At 37.3% G+C, this 17,807-nt stretch overlaps 1 protein-coding gene across 22 annotated transcripts in view; it reads left to right on the top strand.

Moving 5' to 3' along the window:
* The window catches only part of EPB41L2 (erythrocyte membrane protein band 4.1 like 2), a 137,623-nt gene that overhangs the window by 112,105 nt on the left and 7,711 nt on the right, over positions 1-17,807 (top strand). For 3 of the 22 annotated variants that reach the window (XM_064708060.1, XM_064708061.1, XM_064708059.1), the window contains 10 exons: positions 986-1,633; positions 3,559-3,591; positions 6,645-6,791; positions 8,109-8,213; positions 10,920-11,063; positions 12,067-12,120; positions 12,329-12,889; positions 14,725-14,847; positions 15,325-15,423; positions 17,485-17,565. In XM_064708060.1, the coding sequence (XP_064564130.1) occupies positions 986-1,633; positions 3,559-3,591; positions 6,645-6,791; positions 8,109-8,213; positions 10,920-11,063; positions 12,067-12,120; positions 12,329-12,889; positions 14,725-14,847; positions 15,325-15,423; positions 17,485-17,565 (1,995 nt within the window). Of the gene's footprint in view, positions 1-985; positions 3,444-3,558; positions 3,593-3,824; positions 3,888-6,644; positions 6,792-8,108; positions 8,214-10,919; positions 11,064-12,066; positions 12,121-12,328; positions 12,890-14,724; positions 14,848-15,324; positions 15,424-17,484; positions 17,566-17,807 lie in introns of those variants that run through there. The other 19 variants (XM_064708069.1, XM_064708070.1, XM_064708071.1 and 16 more) reach the window with 19 other exon arrangements.

Raw genomic sequence — 17,807 nt, 5'->3', positions numbered from 1 at the left:
GGGAATAGGTCAAAAAATTTAATTTATATTTTGTATGATTTGATGTAAAAGTTTCCTCCCAAAGAGGCAGGTAAAATCTGCTGCTCTTTCTCTCTTGGAGATCATTTCTTTTTCAGCAACTCTCCAGAACTTAGTTTAATATTTAAAGAGTGATTTTGTCCTCAAACATTTTTGCAAGTTAGCTACCCATTTTTTTCTTGGTGAGACTGCTGAGTTTCTCTGTGTAGTTCATGTGTTCCCACTGCATTCGAGTGTAGGAAGAGAACAAATACCACAGCTGCATTTTTTTTTTGTTTGCTGGCAAGTTGAAATAATTTTAAAATAGATGAGAAAAAAGGCACACGCAGTTTTTTTATGCGAGAAAAATGGTAAAATGAATTACTATGTTTTGCCTTTGGGCTTGTTAAAATGGTGATTCCCCCTTGTTTTCAAAACGGTGTATTTTTCAGTATTTTAACCAGAACAGTGGTGGAGAGGAAGGCAGTATTTCAGGATGTTGTTCCAGGAAGCTGTTCAGTACAGTTTTGTTACACATGCTTATTCTGTGAACAGCTTTTCCTCTTACCCCTAGTGCAGATGCTTCTTTTCCTTTCTGGTTCTCTTTAAATCTTAGAGAAAACAGTTATAAACCCAAGTGCCAGCTTGTCTTTCGTGTACTGCACTGTCCTCTGACCTTTCTGCCAAAGCTCTGAATGTCTGTCTGCTTCCATCTGTTTTAAGTGACTATTACAGTTCAAAAGTGCACAGTTCTTTACAGCCTCAGAACAAAACACTTGTAATGGGTTCCTTTCATAATCCACAGAAGTAAACAAGTTGGATGCTTGTAAAACACAGTGAGATTTTTATTTTTATTTCTATTGCATTAGTAAAGCTATCCCTTCTTCTATGTAAAAGTTTTCACTAACTAATAATTTCTCTTTTTTCCCCTCTTCATGTGCCTTCAAACTTGCATTTTTGTTGTGCTTTCATTTTCCACTGTGCACAGAATTTTTTTCTTCAGCTCACTCACGTACACCCATCACCACTGCCCATCCATTCTGTGTCATCCCATCTCACAAACTTGTCACCTGTCCCTGAGATCGACATGCTTTCAGATATTTCAGAGGAAGATCCCTTTGAAGAGCCCCTCCTTACCATTCCAGACATTTCAGAGTGCAATTCCATGGAACAAACATCAGATCATAACAAAACCAGAACAGCTTCACCAATTAATACCTTTGAACCTGTGAGACCCCTAGCTAGTCGAGGCTCCCCAGCTGTTGAGGGAAGAATCCATGGCAGTGACTACAAAAGCACTGAGTTGTGCGTCTCATTCAGCTTCTTCAGATGCCTTTCTTTTAGTGTCCGTTCGCTGCTTGATGAGGATGGCTATATTACTTTACCTAGCCTTCCTGATGTTTGCATTTCTTTCCTCCCACCTGGCCTTCAGCACTATATTCCTATTACCTCTCCTTCCTTCATCCCTTCTTTTCTCCTTGTCTTTGTCCTGCTCCTGTCTGCTTTCCAGTCTATTCCTTTTTCACTCACATTTTCCCTTCCTCTCGCTCTGTCCCTCTGCTACCTGGAGCCTAAGGTGACTTCCTTTAGTAGCTCTAATGGCAATGAACTGAATGACAAAGCAGAGGAAGAGGAGGTGTGTAATTTTGCTGCTTAAATGTTGACACTTGCACATTGCATTTATGCTTGTTCTCAAGAGGCTTGCTCAGTTTTGCACACTTCCTAGTTAAGAGGTGTGTCTGTGTACATGCCTGTACATACATATATAAATACACAAATGCTCTTGTTATATCTGTATCTTTTTAGCATTTCTCTTTTGTGAAAAATTGCCATTGTAGGATTTTTACTCAATAGATAGCTCATGGTTTTTCTGCCTAATTTCCTACAGCATGCAAAATCTCACTGAATTTCACAGATACTGAGCTGCAGCTGGACTTGCATTGTAGTTCAAAATGTTAATGAGCACATAAAACTGAATACTGAAAGTGCTCAGTGTAACAACAGAGATGTTATTTTATACTATTTGCAAATTCTGTTTGCACTGTCAATTGGTTTTAAAATGCCTGTCTCCTGCATGCATTGACTGGAATGCACATCTCTGAAGTTCTGTTTAGATCTGAAAAATGAAATTCCTAAAAGCTGAATTCAAAAACTGTGAATACTTTAAAATCAGTGTTTTGATTTCAGATGTTTCAGCTCTACAAGGGTGTGTGCAAAGCTGAGTCTGTCCAAGGCACTTTTTCTTTTTTTACATGCTTTGGTTAATCTCTAGCAGCAGTTGAGACTGATTTCGTTCATTAGCTGGGATTGCAGGTTATGTTAGACTGTGTCACTGAAATCTGAGCATTCTTTGGAATACACTGCTAAAGTCTACAGAAGCCTCAGTCACACCAGTATGTTGCTCTGATCATGTGGAGTGGCTGACAAACTGCCTCCTTTCCTTATGTCTGCTGCACATGTTACAGCAATGCCACTGGGAAAAGGTCTTCTATTTTGATCCTCAAAGAAGATATTAAACCAATTATTATAGAATCAAAATAGAGGCAGAGCTGTTTAATGTTGAATTTAACAAAGTTTGCTAAATCAATGTACATATTAAAGACTTGCTAAATATGACACAATGCCATTATAATACCAGTCTAAGTATAAAATAATGAAAAACATGACTTAGGATTTTCTCTATTTTTCCATAGCCTAATCCAGTCAATAATTTTTAGTTTAGTTACACAAAACAGAACCCAAGATGAGTCAGAAATTAATAAAAATGTTATACGTACCATGTCATTCACACAGAATCCAAAATGCAACAGTATGAGCAGTAAATCCATCTTCAAATATATGTATTTGCACAGTGTTGACTTGTAAATGCATCTTTTCCTAAGATTACCAGTTGATATTTGTACTTGTGGAAAGATGAGTGGGAAGTGGTTCACGTTTTAAAGAATGCTTTTCCTTAAGGCATTCAGGATACTTGGAGATAAGATATGAAGATTAGCTACAGAAAATTGCCCACAGAATGAATTGCAGTTTAAGAATAAATCTGTTCACTTGACGAGGGGTGTATGTGTGTGTGTGCAAATAATTCATCCCAAGACAACAACATTCCTAAAATTTAAGACAGTTTGTAAATACAGTGTTTCAGTGTTTGACTTGAACCCTAAACTCTTTTCCCAAAATAACTCCTGGATTAGATTCCATTTTCCCATCAGTTTGTTAGAGAATTTAAGTCACTTATCATAGAAATTATGCATATCATTTTTGTTTGTTACTCATTCTTAAATTTTCACCTGGTAAACAATAAAAAGTGCAGCAAGAAAGGGACACAGTGTGAAACTTCCATTTTTCATGCCACTTATGCCAAAAATTACTTCAGCCATTCTACAACAATGTAGGTGCAAGAAGACCCAAGTCGCTTAATTTCAACATCTGGGGCCGAAAAAGTAAAGGTCTGTAAAATCCAGCACGCTTTGCAGCATTTACAAAGAGATGAAGCCTCTGTGGTAGTCTGTAAGCCAGTGTTAACACTTCCTTTTCTTGATAATTTGTCATGCGCTCACACAGGTGGAACACGAAGAGGAAGAAGCACAGCAGAAGGTGCTTGGTTGTTCTTGTACAATTGAACCTGGCTGTGGCTGCCTGCCTTGTTAGCGCCCTACATTTGATGTGGGTTTTGTCTGAATAGTGCCTTTTCACCTCACCGTTTTATTTCCTTTATTTAACTGTCTGATTGTAAGGGTCCTTTTTTATTTATTTGCTGGTCCATTTTGCGTTCTTTATGTTTTGTTTTGTTTTTGTTTTCTTTTTGTTTCTGTGGCTCAATTTCACAGATCAGTTCCTTGAGAGTAGACGGGGAAAATATTTATGTCAGACATAGCAATTTAATGTTGGAGGTTTGTATGTAATACAAAAAGTTCTCTCCATTCTCACGGGCTGCCAGGCTGCATGGGATGGGAGGTCACCTGCAGGCTGTTACCGTCACACTGCATGAAGTGCATGGGGAAAACTGGCTTGGAAATGTTGCATGTTGCCATTCTAGTTTCTGAGTTTAAACAAAACCCAAACAAATGCAAAATAGCCACAACCAACTCTCAGCTAGAACACTGAATGTAAATTTGTGTGGTTTTGCTAAATGTTTTGCTAAATGTTGGTGGCAACTGGGAATAATAGCCCTATTTAGATACAGCAGACACACGGGTGCAATTCATAATTCCAAATGGATTTTTGTACATTGTACCTCAATGTTTGCATATTCAGATGAGTAGAGTTTCCAGCTTTTGCCAGTTTAATCAACCTTCCTCAAATACATTAGCTGAAAAAATAGAGTTAGTAAGGGGCAAGCAGTAGAAGTATAGAAACCTAATTTTGGTTCTGACACTGGTTTTAGGAACACTGAAAAATTATGCAAGGATCGGATATTCAAAGGGAATGTTTGGAAATCTTTGGAAATATTTGCTGGGTTTTTTTCCTTTTCAAGTGGAAGTAAATTTTGCTTCCTGAAGGTTGGTTTTCATTGCAGATGAGCAACAGCAAAGAGCTTTGAACAGTATATTCATATGTAGTGCATTGTCGCCGAAGTAGAGATTTTTTTATTATAAGAACTTTTGTATAGATTGCTGATCTCAATTATTTTATCCATCACTGTAGTTATTATTAGTATCATTTAACTTGTGGTTAATAACTTAAACTAGTAACTGAATATATTTTAAAAAATCCTACTGCTGTCTTTAGTTCATTCATCCAGATGGGGCTATAAATAATTCCCTTTGTCACAAAAACAGTTTTAAAAAAAAATAATTTGTTTTGTTCAATAATAAGAAGATGTGTGGATCGCAGTAACCCAACTAATGTTTTATGGCTTTTTGCAGCTTTTTGATCACTATTGAAACTTTGCTTGTGTATAACTTACTGAAGCACTGAAAGTGTGCATTGCATAACTGTGCTTTGATCAAGTCCAAGAAATGTGCCTTGTGTCAAGCCAAGACAGGTCTCAAAATAATGATGGGATTGTTACAAGCTTCAGTTGTATAATAGAATGCCTTTGGCGTAAGATTTTACTTCACTCGGAAAATACAAACTTTAGGGGGACATAATTTAAAGTCTCATTTGTTAGTCCCGGATGAAAAGTGGTCCTGTGACAATACAAGCCTACAGAGTTGCCAGAAGGGGAGAGGTTCAAATGTTCAAAATGCATGCTGGTTTATCCACAAGGTTAGGAAATGGATGTATAGCAGCACCAAACCCTTACTGGGGCTGAACATGCAAGTGAAAAGAAATGAGAAACTAAGGAGTTTGGGGTGTGGGTTTTGCTTGATTTAATGTGAAGCATCTTTGCATTGCAATCACTGACAATAAAAATCCTAAACCTAAGTGGTAGATTCCAGAACATTCTGCTAAAAAGTATTTAAAATCCTTGTAAAAAATCCAGATTCTTTGCCTACATAATTATTTCTGCTTGCATTCTTTTGACAAAACTTCCTTAATAATTATGTCTGCATTGATAATATTTCATGTCAATCTTCAGTCTTTCAGTTTTTTACTAAAAAGGGATCTGAGGCTTAAACTTGAATATTACTATAGAAAACTACTGAAAAAAATATTCTTGTGTTAGAGTGAGCATAAGCAACATGGGCTTCTCTTGAGACCTGGAATGCTGGAAGGAGGGCAAATGTGAAAGCAGGGTGAAATCTGCTTCTCTCACAAAATCCAGGCCATTGTGTTTAGAAGACAATGAATTCATAAGAAAGCTAAGCATATATATTTTTGTCTGGTTACTAGAGCAGTTACATTTTGGCTTAGGTCTTGAACTTTACTTCTGCCTTGTAGCTGAAAAAGTGAAAGAATACCTTGTAGTTATTTGATCCAAGGTGCTGCAGTTTGGCCTCAATGGTCATGAGAAAATCCAGTTCCCACTGTGGTGTCTCCTTTGGCACTGGTCTATGGAGGTGCAGTTTAGATCATTTTCCTGGTACTGGCATGCACAAAAACTATTCGTACTTGTCTGTCTGCTGTCAGGTTCTTAAAAGTAGAATTGGCAGGTAACAGGTTTTAAGTCTTTAAATCTGATTCTTCTAGTAAATTTAAGCCTGCATGAGAGGCATGATGATGTTGTCTCTCTGAAGCCAAGCACGTGTTAGCTGCTTAGGTATTTGGCCTTATAGTATTGTGTTCACAGATGTAAGTATTTTTCATGGAGATTGTAATATCAAAAAAGATGCATTTTTGTTCTCTTTGGGTCAAACTGTTCTTTCTTACAGCTGTGCAGTACCCTGAAACGCTTGTGTCTGGTCTTACAAATTTTAGGTGAAAACAAACAGCTCCTGGAAATTATTGTTTCAAAGGACTAGTAGTGTCATGTTTTGGATGAAAGTAGATCTTTGCTAAAACCATGTACAGCATTATTTTCCTTTGCTTTAAAATATGGAAGAAACAGTACATGACTAAGACCTTCACTACAAAAACAAAACCAGAAAATCTTGATCCTTTATAGTCTTAAACATTTTTATTTTGAGGCACTACAAAGGAGATCACCATTTCAGACACAAGGCACTTTTCTTGGTTTGGCTGCTTCTATTTTTTTTTTTTTTCCAGTTAAGTTTGCTTTTGTTGTCGTGTTTTGTCCTACTTTGTTTTATGTTGCGGGTTGCTAGGACCTGGATAAGACCCAGGACGACTTACTGAAACACCAGGCTAGCATTAGTGAGCTCAAGCGCAATTTCATGGAATCCACTCCCGAACCACGCCCCAATGAGTGGGAAAAGCGGCGTATCACACCTCTGTCCCTACAGACACAAGGGGTATGTCACTGCACACACCTGTCTGCATGCCTTCCCATACAACCCTCCGTGTCATACAGCAAATGCAGTTTGTCCTTCAGGTTAACACTTTATTTGTCTGATGTAATGTTTGTTTATACTAAGTATACATTAACTTTTTACCATTACTATTGGACCTGACTTTAAAGAGTGGGTGGAATTTTATTCTTCTACATGAACAACTGAATTATAAGAAAACAGTTGTGATGGCAGCATTTTCCTGTATGTTAAGGATATTTAAAAATTCACGCTGATTTACATAGATTGATAGAAATAATTTTTTCAGTGACAGTAGAACTTTTCCTTCCTTTTCTGTATCTTTATCTCTTCAGAGACAGCTTGTGCATAAATACACAGTCTGTTTTTTGTTTCAGAGGGACTTGATGTGATCAGTTAATTTACAGTGTTGACTTCAGAACACATTTAATGTAGTTGTTAAAATTTACCTATCTAGTCTTAAAAAGTCTGTAAAATTAATTTATCTACTTCTCTCTACCTCTCCTTTCTGACTGAACCTTGAAACAGCAGTATGAAATACAGTCTTCTACAAATATCACCCTCAATGCCTGTAGCAAGAAACCTAGCCAAAATTCTTATGCTGTTGTGAAACTTTTAGTTCTGTTGGGTTATTAACTGTTTCTTTCATACAGTAGATGAGTACATCAGTCTTTGAAAGAAATCAGTTTGTTGTGCTATTGTCCTTGTCTATCACCATGGTTCCCACCTTTCCTTCCTTAAATGTAGTGTTGTCTTATCCCCTTAAATTCTTCAGGTTTCTTTTAGTCCACAGAAAGGTGAGCTTTCAATTAAGCAGGCTTGATGCTACGAAATTATTTTTGATAATATGACATTATTTCAGTAAAATCTATAAGCTATCTGAACTGTGAGTATGTGCATACAGAGAACAACAACAACTAACTATGCATCACTTCTTTAGTTTCTTAATTTGTGGTTACTGACAAGAAATTCCTCAAATTTCTGAGTAGTACCTTAATATTTCTACCTATAGTGGTATATGCACAGGTACAAATGTTGGTCATAGATTGAAACAGGCATTCATATAAAAGTGTTCAAGTTAATTTTTATTATATGGTTGTGTGTATTTTCTGTGTTGATTTCTTTCTCTTGAAGTTGAGGCCCCTCCAAGTTACTTTATATCTGGTGGTTTGGTTGGTTTTTTTTTGCTCATCTAGTATGTTCTGTCACTTCCAGATGATTTGATTTTACATTTATGTATAGTGTATGTTTGTCTTATTGCTTGTTGATTGACACTGGCTTTATAAAATGAAAACCAAATAGAAAAAAGGAGACCACATTTTCCAAGTGAAAACACTGCCTGGGAAGGAAAAACAATGGATTACAATGCCATGGACTGCTGGAGCAAAACCAGAGGAAACTGATAAGGTGGCTGCCCTGAAACCTGCTGCTTTTTTTGCTGTATCTGCTGTGGGCTAGCTTGGTGGCTTGGGCACTTCTTTCTTTTTCTTTTTCTTTTTTTTTCCCTTGGAGGAAATAATTTTTTTAAGCCAGTACTGAAAGGAGAATGTTGAGTTGTAAACCAGGATCTCTCTGTATATGTGCATAGATACACATATATATGAATGCCAGCAATGTTTTACTTAAACATCAGACTAACCATGAAGTTGTGAATGACCACTGAAAAAGAAACCTAGTGTTTCATTACTGTTCAGTACTGGAAAATTACTGTATTTGATGTGTCTAGGATGACAGCAAAACATGTATTTTCATTCTATACAGAAATAATTGCTTGCAGTTATTTGACACTTCACATAAGAAGTTTTGCTTGGTATGTTCACTATGTAATGATTATTCAAATCACTAATGCTGTGTAAGCAGCTTCATTTCAAAAGCAACCTGTTCTGAAAACGTCTGCACTTCTGTACCTCTCTTTCCATTAAGGAAAAGAGGAAGGCTTTGTCCCTGATAACATCTATGCAATGAAAAGCTCTCTAACCAGTGGGACTAGTAGCAGTGTGATAGTGATGATGAGTAGCAATTGTGATGTTACATTTTTACATCACTTTTGGTCTATTAGGTTAATGTGAAGCTGGCACATTTCACTAACATGTATAAATATGACATTTGGGGAACTGTGTTTCCATCCTGAATTATTTGTTGATGGATGCCTGTTAATCCTTGCCTGTCCTTTGGGATAGCTGAATAATAGATGAGAATTATGCAGGGATACCACTGCTAATGTTCTTTTTCTTCTTTTGCTTCAGCAAAAATGCTTACAAGTAATTGTCTGTGTCCTAGAAATGTTATTTTGGGTACATCTCATTTGTGTGACTATACTTCTAGATCCGCCACACTCCTGCAAGTGCACAGCATCTGTGACTTAATTAAACAAAAACTGACACATTGATATGTATAGAAGAAATATTTCTATTTTATGGATACCCAGAATATTTTTTTTCTTTAATCCATCCCCCACAGCTTGTAAACAGTATTTCATGTTGGACTGTATGACTGTTTACAGGAAGAATTTGCCAGGAATTTAAACACAGGCTGATACAAAACTGATGAAATATTTCTATAAATTTAATCCTTTCTATTAAACGCTCCAGGGATCAGGGGTTACATTATCAAACAAATTTTGTGACTCAGATTTTCGTTTTAAAAGACTGGAAGACCCAAAAAGTTGAAGGTGGGAAAATGCTAAAAGATGGATGGTGATATGTGCCTGTCTTTAATTTTATATATATAGATATGTATAAGGGGGAGCAGGGATAGAGAGAGATGCACACAGACCACTTACCACACAAAGATTTTGGTTTTCCTCTGCGGGTTTTTTGGTTTTTTTTTTGTTTTGTTTTTTTACTGCTTTGAGCGATCAGAAAACAAGGTACCACAGTGCAATGAAAAGAGGATCATGAACATTTTTGCTTTTTGATGTAATTTGTTAATAGACGAATGTTTCTTGGGTGGAGTAATCTAGGGAAAGAAAGTAGGAATGACAAATACATCCCTCTATTGGATATTCAATGTTGCATGAAGGCAGATTTAAAAACTTGTATTCCTGTTAACTCTTCTTAGCCACCATTAAAATAAACTTTGAATTTTAGTGTAGGAAAATTAAAAACCGAGTTAGGGGTTCTTTTTCTTTTCCCTTCTCTGTTCTTCTGCATGCCATCCGCGCTGTGGTGTCTGTAGAGTAGCACGGTGTAACCTCTGTCAGTTCCCAGTGCCCATCCCTGCTCACACGGGCAGTGCCCAGGCTGTGTGCATGGCACCTCGGCTTTCCTCTGGCACCTGCTTCTGGCATGGTTCTCTGCAGTGCCCTTCGGGAAGGCTGAAATGCATCTCATGAAATGTTGTCAGCATGTCTGTTATGTCCGTGTTATGTATTTGTACGTTGTTGGTTTTTTATTTTAACCACTTTTACTTCTAACTTCTTACCAGAGCCTGTGGAATGAAATCTGGAATAAAGAATTGTAGCTTTTTCAGAGTCATGTACCCACGTGAACTTTCAAAGTCTGCTTAACCATACAGATTTCTAGCCCTACAGAAAATAGACGAGACTATAAACATATGCTTTAAAGCAATGTGTCACCTTTCATGTGTGTTTGAGAAATACAAGTTTTCCCACTGAAATGGGAAAGGCTTTTTCAAAACAGATTTTTAATCAGCATGAATTCGCTTAGCATATTTAGTATTTAAAAAAATTATATGTATATAATTTGTTATAAATAAGTAAGAAATATTTTAACATTTCAGCGCTGTGGGTATGTATTCTAAGCAAATATATCTGACAGCCCTAGAGCTCTAATCCAGCCGGGCTTTAGAAGGTATCAGAAATGGATTTTAAAAGGGGAAAAAAATCCCAGTAGTAAATATGGAGTTATCAGCTAAGTAAAGTGAGCTGTTTGGGAAGTCCGTGTAAGTGTCGGTGTGTAAATGTCGATGTGTTCCGTTCGCACGGTGTGTTGTGCGCGCTGGAGGCGCAGCCCCAGCTGTGCTGTGTCCCCGCTGTCCGTGCCCCTGCTCCTGCTGTCACGTCTCTCTCTTGCCAAACCTCTCCTCTGTAGGTGGCTGCCGCTCCGTCCGCCGCTGTCTAATTCTGTCCTTTCCCTTCTCTGACCCGTCTAGAGCCTGGAAGAGGAGATAACCTCCATTTTGTTTAGTAAGGAGCGCTTCGGCGCCGGCACCAGCGGGCCCTTCGCCGCCGCCAGCCCGGGGCCAGCAGAGGGCGCTGCGGGGGAGCAGACGGGCGCCGCCGCGCCGGGGCCCCAGGTGCTGCTCGGGCGCGGGCCGGGGCCCGGCGGGGGCGGGACGGATCCCGCCGGGACAGGGACAGGCACAGGGACCGGACGGATCCCGCCGGGACAGGGACAGGCACAGGTCCGGGCTGCTCCCGTCCGTCCCGGCTGCCTTAGAGCGGCGTGCCTGCCTCAGAGCGTAACTCTGCACCTGCAGCGCGCCAGAAGCAGGGAGGAATCAGTGCTGGGCTAAGGTTACGCTCCGTAGGTGCTGCGCTAGGTAAACAGCCGTAAAAGCTAGGATTAAGTCACAGATGGTGTGTTGGTTTTTGTATTCCTTTCATTTGGGCTCTTAATTTTGCTGCAGACTGTTCGCTAAATGTATGTTCGATTAAAAAAACCTGACACTAATACATCATTTACTGCGGGCTTTCAGATAGCTGTCATTATTTTGTTATGGAACAAATACTAGTAAAGCTGCTTTAATATTGTCCTTTTGGCTCCAAGCTGAATTCTTATAGGACCTTCTTTTATAATCATGTCTTGCTACTCTGACAACGTACTACTCTAAGCAGTCTTCCTCTCATTATCTATTAAGTTGCATAAAGTAATAGACCAAAGATAAACAACTAATAAAACCTTGCAGTAATGCCCTTTTACTGTTTTTTAAATTACGGCAAACTGGTAGTAGAGCATTATTTTTTCTGTTTACTTTTGTTTAATATTATTTATTCTTAATTCCTGATTTTAACTGAGAGAAATAGCTGCCTCGGTAGCATCACTGGCTAGTACATTCATGCTTTTTATTTTCAGGCTTTCATAATTCAATTCTTACACCCATAATAATTTCCATAATTCTTACCTGCTTTTGATTGAATATTTAGATGAAGTGTAAGGCAACTAGCATCTTGCAGTGAATATATAGCCTCTCTCTAGTATCGTGTGTACGCATTCTTAAAAGCTTGCTTGGAGGTTGTTGCACTGTTGAAAAGGGTTATGCATTGATTATTGTCCTCTGATTGCTTTTTGTTTCACAGAGACATGCTTCCAGAGCAGAAGGGCCTTGTACTGGAGTCAGCGATGCTGATAAGGTTCTGCAGATTTTTTCCATGACTAAATTTGGCTCTAACTCTTCCAATCCATCTTCATTCTTTCCTTCTTTCTTTTTTCAGTTAACCATCACAATCATCTTTTGTCTTCCATATGACATGACCCAGCTATTGGCTAATTTTATTTTCATCATTTTAATTTATTCATATACTCTTCTTTTGTTTATCCTCATCCATGTTTTTTGTGCAGAGTTCACATGAGACTCTGGACATAGTGGAGGAGAAGAAGCAGGCAGAGTTTGGGATAGAAGAAACACTAGTCGTAGACGAAACCAACAAAGGGAAAATGCAAGTTGCCACTGATGCTGGGGAGACATGTAAGGTGGAGCACGTGTCAAAAAAGGACTCTTCGTCATTGCCATCAGATAGTAGCAGCAGCAGCAGTAGTAGTGAGAGTGAGGATGAAGAGGTGGGAGAATACCATCCACATCATAGGGCAATTGAGGAAGTCATCAGGGAAGAACAGGAAGAAGAGGAAGACATGAAAAGGAAAGAACAAGAAGAAAATACGCAGCATGTGGAAGCCATACCAGAAGGCAGTAAACTAAATGTACCAGTTGAGCACACACAAGTTACAGCTGAAGATTTGGTCCAGGACAATACAGTTACTGTAGCTACAGAAGAGAAGAATTTGTCAGAGCAAATTAAGCAAGATGTAGGTGAAGAAAAAGAGGAGGAACAGCTGAAACTCAATGGAGATGTGTCTCATGTTGACATTGATGTTGCACCACAATTAATTTGTTGTTCTGAGGTAAATGGTAGAACAGTATAACAACTAGATTAAGCAGAGCTATTTCTTGGGGTGAAAATATGCCTGCCTTTCTTCTTCTCCTATTCCTCCACGTCTTCTGGCATCCAACAAGATTCAGATCATTTGGAAGGGGAAACCATTGATGAGCAGTGAAATTCTGTCTCCCTCAGTTATGGTTTCTGACTTTTTGCTAGAACTGAGTGAAAATCACCAGTAAAGGCAAACCTTCCGAAGACTGAGATCTCTTTTTTAATCTCCTCCATATTTTATATGCACATATGTAATGTGTATTTATTATTTACGTGTTTCCAGTGTTTTAAGTCTTGTCTTGTCTATTTGTCAACTGTTTTTGACAAGTCCATGACATATAATTGTGATTGGAAAACTATTGCAAATTGAAATTAGAAGGCACCTGTCAGAAATTTTTATTTCTTTTTTCCGCGTACTACTACTGACTACTTTTCTTGCCTTTTTTCCCCTCCTTCAACAAAACAGTATGAATTTGTAGGTTAGAATATGTATGGCTAGAAATTGCAGAGGGTGAGAGCACTGCACTGTTAAGTGGTGAGGCTCTGTGTTATCACAATGTTTGTCTGAAGTCTTCTAGTGCAGTAGATATTTAGGAAGCATGATTGAGTTCCTGTCGCAACCAGTTGTTTTAAGCCAAACAAGGTTGAAGAGTTCATTACTGGGCAAGTGATAAAGAAGCAGAAAGGGAAAAAATGAAAGTCAGGCATGTATGTCTTTACAAATTTATCATGATCTTCTGCTGAATTTTTCACCAGTTCGGTGAGTTTTTTTGTAGTTCTCTACCTGCTTGTTCTTGTAATGGAGGCAAATTTTTTTTCTTCACTTTTTTAATTGAAACAACTCACATTCTTTCTTTTGTTGTCTTTTGCATACATAGCTGTTCTGATTAATGATGTGAAAGAATTAGTTTATCAGACTTTTAAAATTTACACGTTCCCACACTTCCTAAAAGCGTAGATAGTTTGGAGAGAGGGGAAGAAGGGCTGCTGTGTGTGCAAGCACAAAAGGGTGTTTGGGTTTTTTCCTGGGATTTTGCCCTATGTGTATATAAAATCAATATAAGACAGAAGCTGATGCATCTGAAAAATATCAAAAGGCTTTAGTTCTTAAATCTAATGAAAATCTACTCCAGTAAGATAAGGAATGAGTTCACTAGCTTACAGACCCCAGATTAATTGCTTTGTTTGTAATATTGCAGAGAACACCACTAGTTCAAATTGTTGAAGTAGCGTTTTAGAATCTTTGTCAAAAGAAGTCATTGACTTAGAGAAAAATTTAGACTGTTTAAAATCCAGTGTGCAAAAGCTTTTCTTTTCCAGAAGTAGTACATATTAAAAAGTTAAACTTTTATGGAATTTCTAGTCCTGATTTGCAGACTGAGGAGTGATAGGTATTTTCCCAGATTAGTTCTAATACAAAGTTTATGTGTCTGATGTAGCTGTCAATTTCTTTATGCAAACTAAGATTTTTATTTTTTTCTTAGTGGTGCTTTTACACATTTTTAGTACACGTGTTGCAGCTTTGTTTTAGCAGTTGCTCTTTGGTATTTACTGTTGGCTGAAACACTGAACTTTGACAAGGTTATTAGAAGATTAGATTTTCCTAGAATGTTATGGATATCCTAGAAGGCTGATGTATTAATCTTCATATCATTTTGCTTATTTATTGCATGCTTTTGTATGGGAAGTCAGTCAAATATTTATCTTACTGTTATGCGTTTCTTGAGCTTTTGGTTGTGTTTTCTTGGTCCACTTTACAAATCTTCTTCTGTCTTTTGAATTGATTGTTTATTTCTTGCATCACAGCCTCCAGTAGTGAAAACAGAGATGGTAACCATTTCAGATGCCACACAGAGAACTGAAATCTCCACTAAAGAAATTCCAATTGTTCAAACAGAAACTAAAACTATCACATATGAATCTTCACAGGTATGGTGATGGGTTCGTTGGCAGTCCTCTTCTTGTTACAGTTACGTAGATCAACATAGATAATGTGCTTTTCAAAAGCGTATAGTTTTTTCCTAGCAGATAATCTTATACTTTGGCTATGAATTAGATAAGGGCAGTGTTACAAAACCATATTACTTAAGAAGTTTCAATTTTCTTTTGCTATATAAAGACTTAGTTGCTGACTACAAAAGTATAACTCATTTTAATCCAGTTTTGGAAACTTGATTAAAATATCTCATTTCTCTTGAAAGGAACGCATAACTGTGAGCATGAATTCTCCACAGGAAAGGGCCATAATAATGGCCTTACCTGACTCTGCAAACTTGGCTGGGTTCTCTTTAGATTTCAGTTCTAGCTGAATTAAAGAATGTGTTTAGTGGGAAAACTGGCCTTTTTTCCTGTGAAAACAAAGTTTTTTAAATGCCAATATACAGCGATGCATTTTTTTTTTGATAGCTTGATGGAAATGCTGCTGGTGACGCTGGTGTGCTGGTGAGTGCACAGACAATTACATCAGAGTCCATTTCTACTACCACAACTACACACATCACAAAGGTAAATTATATTTCATGTCCTGATTAAAAAAAAAAGAGACCGGACCCTCAAAATACAATTTTGCATGAAGTTTCTTGTATATGTGCTAATTAATTGAGGAGAACTAACTTGAAATGGAAGGGATTCATTCCAGGCATGTGTGAAAATTAAATCTTTCTGTACAGGTTTTGAAGATAGAAGTCCTAATCAATAAGCAGGAATAGCTGGGAATAGGACATGTAGAGATGGAAAAGTATGATTAGTAGTTTTTCAGTAGTTCATATAGGCCTTATTTCAGTATTGAACAAATGAGTATGTAACAAAATTTTTACAGGTTCAGCCCTGTCCTCAACCACTGATATCCTACAGAATCTTTGCTAGTGTCACCAACTTGTCTGAGGTTCACAGGAGACCTGTTAATGACACCAAGATGAACTGAAACAATGTTTCCCAGACTTTGTGTTCATCATCCTTGTGTTTCTAGGTTTAGAGTATACTTTAAAACAGATTATTCTGTCAGATTACTTTGCAAGCCTGTTTGGATGCTGAATTACTTCCTCTGCATTCCATGCTTGAAAAGGAAAGGAAAACTCAGTCTTAACAGGACATCCCATCTCTTTCATGAAAACATGAAACATGGAATGTTTCGTGCCAGAGTGTGTTAGAACTACCAAAGCATGATGATGATTGTTGTTATTACTAATTTATGTAAATATTTGTCAAATTTTAGGCATGCCTAAATAACACAGTTTTTAACTCCTGTTTGAACTCTTAGCATATTTACTAAGAAAATTATAGAAAGAATTATTTAGGGTAAAGAAAAATGGAAAAGGGAAGCAAAGTGGGAATTCAGGATTCTCCCTCCCTCCTCCAAGATACAGAAGTTTTACAACATGAGAGAATTGAATAATAATTCACTGCTCACTGGATATATTTTCTAAAGATTTAAATATTCTGAAGATTGAAAGTCATATGCACAAAATGATAGTGGGAGAATAATGTTGGAAAGTGAGTCATATGAAATAAAGTAAGCTCAGAATTAAAAAGACATATGTTAAAAATACGTTTGTTATAAAGACTAGTCAAAAGATCCTTTTCAGACTCCTGCTCCTTTTGGGAATCATTAAGGCATTACCATTTTAGGAAAAAATCTTTCTTCAGTGAATTGAATCACAGTTTTGACTGGAAGTGTACATTTTCTTGTCAAGTTCAGATGTCAAATAGTCTTGCTTCTTGGAAGGAGCAATTAAAGAAAATGGTTTCAGTCTTGTCTTCTACTGAAAAGTTACTGGAATTACCATGATGCAGCAGATCCTTATGTTTTTTGAATTGATGATAAACAGTCAGTAACAAGATTGTTTGAATTTTCTAAGCTGACTTTTTATTTTATCTTGCAAACTGTTCATTACTGATAAAGGGACCTTCCCAAATAGTTTTAATATTCTAATGATGTTCCTAACAGAGTCATCTTAGCTCTTCCCTGGTCGTAGTGTAGTTTATTCTTTTCTCATACTCAGGCTGATTTAAAAGGCAAATGATGTTATTTCTGTGAGAATGTTTTTATAAGCTGAGGTGTTTTAATCACATAATCACTTCTTCAGAATAAGAAGTGAAGGATAAAAGCGCAAAACTCAGCAGTGTGAAATATGTTGAAAATATCTGATGAAGGTCCTTGAATGACAGAACTGAAAACCAAATCATTGTATGATGATGATTATGACTATGGAAAGGCCCATGATAGATGTGTTGAAATAAAAGAAGACTCTTGGAATTTCCATGTTGCCAGATTTATATGGCAGAAGAAGCTGGAATTACAATTTGCCACACATGGGCTCTAGTAACAGGAGTAATTCTCTATTGCTTGATTTTTATCAGATTTACAATTACTAGAAGGTGACCAACCTGTATAGCTGAAAAAGGAGAGGATGATTTAGCACTGAACACATTTACTACTAATTGCAACTCAGACACAAAAATCTATTTGCTTCAATGGAACAGAAGGCTGTGCTTTGTGAAAATATTGAATAATTACAGGGGTGGTTTTTTGTTTGTTTTTATTTTTTATTTTTCCGACGTCTGTAGATGGTAAAAGGTGGTGTATCGGAAACAAGAATTGAGAAGCGCATTGTCATTACTGGAGATGCAGATATTGACCATGATGAGGTGAGTATGCAAACTTAACACTTAAAATGTGGGTTTTGTCGTCTGGTGAGATCTAGATGATGTTTCAGAAATCTGAAGTAAGAGAAAGATAGAAAAATTGAACAAAACTATAGAGAAAGATCCTGAGGCTGTTAATTGTGGCATAGTTATTAAATAGTTGTGTTTTGCTGTTAAGAAACCTTTTAAATGTATGTGAAAGATAAACAGCATTTGTAAATTTGCATCATAGATCATGTGAATGG

This window comes from Zonotrichia leucophrys, chromosome 3 (genome assembly GCF_028769735.1).
Source record: "Zonotrichia leucophrys gambelii isolate GWCS_2022_RI chromosome 3, RI_Zleu_2.0, whole genome shotgun sequence".
In the NCBI taxonomy this organism is placed as follows: domain Eukaryota; kingdom Metazoa; phylum Chordata; class Aves; order Passeriformes; family Passerellidae; genus Zonotrichia; species Zonotrichia leucophrys.
The sequence above is the reverse complement of the archived record's forward strand: the minus strand, read 5'-3'. Positions and strand labels throughout refer to the sequence as shown.